This window comes from Otolemur garnettii, unplaced genomic scaffold (genome assembly GCF_000181295.1).
Source record: "Otolemur garnettii isolate 467f Iridium unplaced genomic scaffold, OtoGar3 scaffold00147, whole genome shotgun sequence".
In the NCBI taxonomy this organism is placed as follows: Eukaryota; Metazoa; Chordata; class Mammalia; order Primates; family Galagidae; genus Otolemur; species Otolemur garnettii.
The window spans coordinates 3424652-3430857 of NW_003852542.1; the positions used below are offsets into that span (position 1 = coordinate 3424652).

Sequence of the window (6206 nt, forward strand, 5' to 3'; positions counted from 1 at the left end):
GGCGCCGAGCCATATCTTCTACCTTTAAGCTTTTTTTTTTTTTTTTTTACCTTACTGATTCTTTCTCTGTAGACCACACACATTTGAAAACCTGGAAGCTAATCTAATCAAGACATTACCTAGAAATGTGTAGTTGGAGAGTCAGAATTCAAGGGCAAGGTGACAGTATGGATATCAGACCAAGCTGTGAGGCTTGAACAAACGGAAGGAGACAGTGGTGCTGAGCTGAAGGTTATTCTTCAAGGAACCTGGGATTCAGTCTTAGGTAGGGAGGAAGTGGTTAAAGGTGGTGAGCTCAAAGGACAGGTGAGAGTGAAGTTACTGTGGGGGTGGGAGGAAATAAGGAGGACTTGACAACTGACTGTTGTCAAGGAAGAGTAAAAGTAATCCTGAAGTTTTGACTGTAGGTTATTGAGAGAACAGAAGCACTGATTTCTTAAGTAGTCTGAAGGAGAAGCAGAGTTTGGGCATGAGAGGGAGCTCAGGAGATCAATTTTGTGCTTGTAGAATGGGACCTACAGCATTCATCCAGCCCATGGTGTTCTGTAGGCAGAGTAGAATGGAGGTGGGAGCCAAAGCTGGGAGATACAGAGGTAAGGGGAGTTTAGAGATCAGAAGTGAGTGAAAACAATTTGGGTTCAGACACAGAACGGGGGTCCTAAGCATTTCACAATGCCATTTGCAAGCTTTCATTTACTTCTTACTTTTTATTATTTATTTATTTATAACATAATATACTTCCTTGTTGTTATTAAAAAGCAGAATTCAGTATACCTGAATAATTGCATGGAAGAAACAAATGCCAAATATTATTTGTCTCCATTTTCTTCCGAGTATATTTTCTTCAAAAAACGAAGGTGTCATTTCAGTAAATGCTCGTCTGATATTTGCACGCAAGCCTTTTGGAGGCTCATTGGTTACCTGGATTTAAATAGAATATACATGGCAGAGAGAGTGGGATTTTATAGATTTGCATTATTTCTGAATAACACACATAGACTGCAGCCATCTTGAGGATGTAGATAACTGATAATAGGTAACTGATTCCCATGGGGGCATTCCTGATTTTCTAGCTTGCTTTGTACCTCACTCAGCTACAGCCCAGAGAGAATAAAGCCTTGCTGGGTCCTCAGGCTTAGAGTGGTTGGACCACCTGCCCAAGAACCTCAGGCACTTTCATTTGGTGTCTTTTTAACAAACGGGTGAGTTGACTTGACTGGGCTAACGGGGAAAAAAAAGTGTAAAATATATATAAAAAAACGACAACAAAACATGGGTCAAAAAGCTTACTCATGCTTTCTCTATTAAATTTTGTATTATTCCAACCTATGACATTGTCCCACACTTTGTCCCATGATGTCTCAGGGTGGAAGCACCTCCTGTTTCTCATACACATATTTGAAACTTCCAGCTTTAAAATCCAGCAGCTTGACTATCTTAGGTCTTCCTGTCTCTCAAATACTAAAACATTCCCTTAACTCTGGGAGGGCTCCAGTCTCATCACTCTGCACCCTTAGTGTTTCCTTGTGGAAGGTAAGAGCTGGAAGAGTTGAACGACCACTAGAACTAGGGCATGCAGGGATGGGCACTGGCTTGGAGAATCATTTCCTTGCTATCAGGTGAAAGGATAGTGACCTCTACCTCCCCACCCTGGCCAGGAAGGCCTCCATGTGGATCTTGTGCAAAGTCTGAGCTCCTTGAAGCCACCAGTAAACAGTCTGAAGCTGATCATTTCACATTGTGCCAACCATATGTATGCATTACCTTGACAGAATTTTGAAGAACTGTAACAGGAAATGTATCATTAGGCATGGAGCTTAAAAAAAGCCGAAAAGTGTCCTTGATAACACTATCTGTTTAAAGCAAAGACAAAACAATAAAACAAGAAAATGATTAGTTTGTAGTAGTACTTTTCTATAAAACGAAATTATTCTAGGGAAGGAAAAAAATTTTGTAAGCTCTGTTTAGAGACTTAGTCTACTGCAAGTATGTTATAAACTATTTTAAAATGGAGGTGGAAGGAGTCATTCTGGAAACGTCATATCAGGAGGGTTTGGCAGTCTAGAAGCTGACACATTTGGGTCAAGAAATTAGGTGCGTGTTACTTTTTAATATTTGATGAGATAGTAAGGGCTTTCTCTTTGACGTAGGGAAAATTTTCAGTTGAAAAAGAGGACAGTTTCCACCAGTGCACTTATGCTCTCGAGTTTTTTTTTGTTTTTTTTTGTTTTTAAATCATTCAATATAAGGCAAATTGCATGGAAATGGTCAGAAAGTCCTATGGAGAAGAAAGGGGTTCCTCTTCTCAGCAGAGAAGTTACAAAGGGAACAGAGAGAGAGGGGCTACAGAGGCCCCCACGCACAGCATCACGGTTCAAAAGGCCAAAGTCAAGGTTGAAGAATCATTTTTCCCATGGAAAACATGGGCATCATCCAAGGGCAACTTACTTGGCATTGGTTTTTAAGTATATATTCTGCTACTTCTCACACAAGCCAGGCTGATTCCCTCCCTAAGACCATTGCATTGGTTGTTCCCTCTGCCTGGAACACTCTTCCCTGGAATTCCTTTGCTTTCTTCATGTCTTGGTCAAATGTTGCTTTCTCAAAGAGCTCTACCCAGATCATACCATTTCAAATTGCTATCCTCCTTCCTTCCTGCTCCCATCTCATCCCAGTCTTTCTGATGCTGCTTTCCTCTCCTTTTAATTTTTTCCAAAGCACAACCACATTCTATCACACCATATATGTTTTCTTATTTATTATGTGGCTTCTTCATTGTCTATTTTCCTCCACTAGGACGTGAGCTCTATGAAGACAGATAGCTATGGTAATTTTGTTCACCAACATACCCTAGAACATATACATAGAACAGGGCCAATGATTTCACTAATTAAAACACCAAAGAAAGAAGATGGCCAGGTTTGGGGAAGAAGCAATTTTTTCCCCATACTTTTCCTCTTATAATTACAAAAGCATCAAGATTCTTAACTTTTATAGACATCATAGAATTTAAGAGCTGTAAGAGAATCTTAGGAATCATCTTAGTAGAGGACTTTTAGTGATGATGCTATACAGTCATTTTACAGTTGGGTAAACTGAGGGCCAGAGAAAAGATGTGACAGGCACAGTCAGGAAGTGGTGGGGCAAGACTCTACTGGGATTTTAGAATGTCAAATCCAAAGGTTTTCTTTGTTTCTTTCTTTTTCTCTTCCTTTCTTTCCCTTTCTTTTTTCAGCTTGCTATGTGAGTATATTTTATTTTATACTGTTCAAGTTAAACATCAGCTCGAATGGTTAAGTTATAAATGATTATAGCAAGGGCCAGAAGAGGCTTCTCTGTCCAATTTAGTTTAGTGAGTCATAAACACTTAAAACCCAGACAACTTCAGATGGCTTCCTTAACCTATCTGGGCTCCCTAAAGAACTGGCAAATGCTCTTGTTCTAGTTATAAGGAAGCTGAATGACGTCTCTGATTCCGGAGGCCTGTGTGAATGATACCATTGCAACAGATTCCCTTTTGGATGCCAGCCCTAGCATTTTTTCTTAATTATAATCCTAATCATTGGAGACCCCTGAAGAGTAAGTAGTAAAGCCTTCTTGTTATTTCTCTAATTATTTAAATGGAAATTTATTATAGGGCCAGTAGGAAGCAGGTCATCCATTATTTGACTGCAAAAGAGTCAAAAGGGAGAAGATTCTGGATAATGGGTACAAATAACTCCTTATCCTTTTTAGAAGTAGTCTGCAGAAGATGGGGCAGGATGGGTGGGAGGAAGGCACCAGGGAGTGAGGGGCCTTCAGGGAAAGGCTGCTGAGCCCCAAGCTGGGTAAGAAGCACAGACAATTGAATCTGTAAAAAAGCAGCTCTTTACCTTAGTAGGTAGTGCTGAGTGAAGAGATTTGTAGACTATCTGTGTAGCTTTCACCTTCCCAAAAGCTTTATAGTCAGGGTGGAAAGTAAGACCCCAGAAGAAAGGGCTCTCTTTAGGTATCCTTGGCCAGTGGTTCTCCCCAGTGGCCTCCTAACAGAGTGGTCAAGTGGGACTCACACAATTTGTTACCAATAGAACAGTTTCTACTAAGGCTTTGATTATTTTTCTACCAATATTGAAAAATGAGTAGATTCTATTATACTTCTTTCTTTGCGAGCCATTATACTTTCTTGTGTGGGAAAGTGGTGAGATTATAGCCAGTGCTAGTGACTTTGAATAATTTTGGGCACACCCATGGGTTGTGTATGATTCTGAGGTACCTGTGAAGGTTAATTATTATGTGTGTTACAGAGAATAAAAAGTTGTAAAACACTAGGGAAGTTGTGGTAATCTGAACTCTGTTCCTTTACTTCTTTTATTTTATAAGGAAGGATTTAATTTCTTTTCTGCGTCCTAGATCTATCTTTCTATTTCTTTTAACTATTCCTATGGGTAGTATATTTTAAATTCAAATGACCTCCTATAGAGGGCAATATGAAATAGAAATTATCCAGTGTATCATACCCTCAACTTGGAGTCTGAAGATCATTGTTTGGATTCTGATTGTGTAATTTAATCAAATCTGTCTAGGGAAGCATAATACTTATAAGAATTACAGTAAGGAATGAATTCAGCAAGAAAAGGCTACATAAACTGGTATTATTATGTAAATGCAATGTGCTCAACTTACTTGGGTCTGTGAAGGTTTTAATTAGCTCTTCCATTGCCAACATCCAAGAAACAGCAAGATGGCAATTTTGTAAAAATACCCAGTTTCCCGATTTCATTGCATCCTTGATCATTTTTTCAGCAATGGGCCCTTGTCCTTGCCCCAGTGAAATTGACTGCACTCTGAATTGAACAGCATCAACAAAAACAATAAAATACTGTTTTGTGCTATTTTTAAGCAAAACAAATATTAAGAACTATGAATATGGGAGATTTTTGCTTAGAATATACATACTTATATTCTGATCCTCATCCTGGTAAATATTCAAATTTTTTTTTTAATTTTTCCAAAGTCTCAAAAAATAGACAACTAATATTAATAGATAAAAGAAATAGAAGATAATTTCAAAAAACAGTTCATGCCAAATCTTATAGACAATAGAAAAAGAAGAAATACTTCAAATTCATTCTACTTCATCTAGATATACCTGATATTAAAATTGGAAAAATATATTTTTATAAAGGGAAATTACAAATAAATTTCACCTATAAATGAGGATGCAATATCCTAAACAACATGTTAACAAGTTGAACTAAAAATTATTGTTCAAATAATATACTTTGGTCAAAATTAAATCCAACTTATGTGAGAATTAGTTGCTATTTTCTTTTTTTTTCTTTTCCTTTCCCCCACTCTCTCCCTCCTTTTCTGCCTGCTCTCCCCTTCCTCCACCCCCCACCGTGTCATTAATTGTCATTAATTGTCCTCATATCAAAGTCGAATGCATAGAATTCATGGTTCTCCATTCCTGTGATGCTTCACTAAGAATAATGTGTTCCACCTCCATCCAGGTTAATACAAATGCTGCAAAATCTCCATTTCTTAAAATGGCTGAATAGTATTCCATGGTATACATATACCACAGCTTGTCAATCCATTCCTGGGTTGAGGAGCATTTAGGCTGTTTCCACATTTTGGTGATTGTAAATTAAGCTGTGATAAACAGTCTAGTACAAGTGTCTTTATAATAAAAGGATTTTTTCCCTTCTGGATAGATGCCCAGTAATGAGATTGCAGGATCAAACAGGAGGTCAAGGTTGAGATCTTTGAGGTTTCTCCATACTTCCTTCTAAAAAGGTTGTATTAGTTTGCAGTCCTACCAGCAGTGGAAAAGTGTTCCTTTCTCTCCACATACGCAACAGCATCTGCAGTTTTGAGATTTTGTGATGTGGGCCATTCTCCCTGGGGCTAGGTGATATCTCAGGATGGTTTTAATTTGCATTTCTCGAATAATTAGGGATGATGAGCATTGTTTCATGTTTGCTAACCATTCGTCTGTCTCCTTTAGAGAAGGTTCTGTTTATCTCTCTTTCCCATTGATGTATGGGGTTGTTGACTTTTTTCATGTGGATTAATTTAAGTTCTCTATAGATCCTAGTTATTAAGTTTTTGTCTGATTCAAAATAGGCAAATATCCTTTCCCATTGTGTAGGTTGTCTATTTGCTTTGGTTGTTGTTTCCTTAGCTGTACAGAAGTTTTTCAGTTTAATTAAATCCCATTTGTT

At 38.1% G+C, this 6206-nt stretch overlaps 1 protein-coding gene across 1 annotated transcript in view; it reads right to left on the reverse strand.

The window, feature by feature from the left end:
- Positions 1 to 6206, reverse strand: part of DNAH6 (dynein axonemal heavy chain 6) — a 302446-nt gene that overhangs the window by 32987 nt on the left and 263253 nt on the right. The window contains exons 64-66 of the mRNA XM_012811001.2: positions 4663 to 4823; positions 1765 to 1853; positions 775 to 921 (exon numbers count right to left, since the gene is read on the reverse strand). Coding sequence (XP_012666455.1) covers positions 775 to 921; positions 1765 to 1853; positions 4663 to 4823 — 397 coding nt within the window. The remainder of the gene's footprint in view (positions 1 to 774; positions 922 to 1764; positions 1854 to 4662; positions 4824 to 6206) is intronic.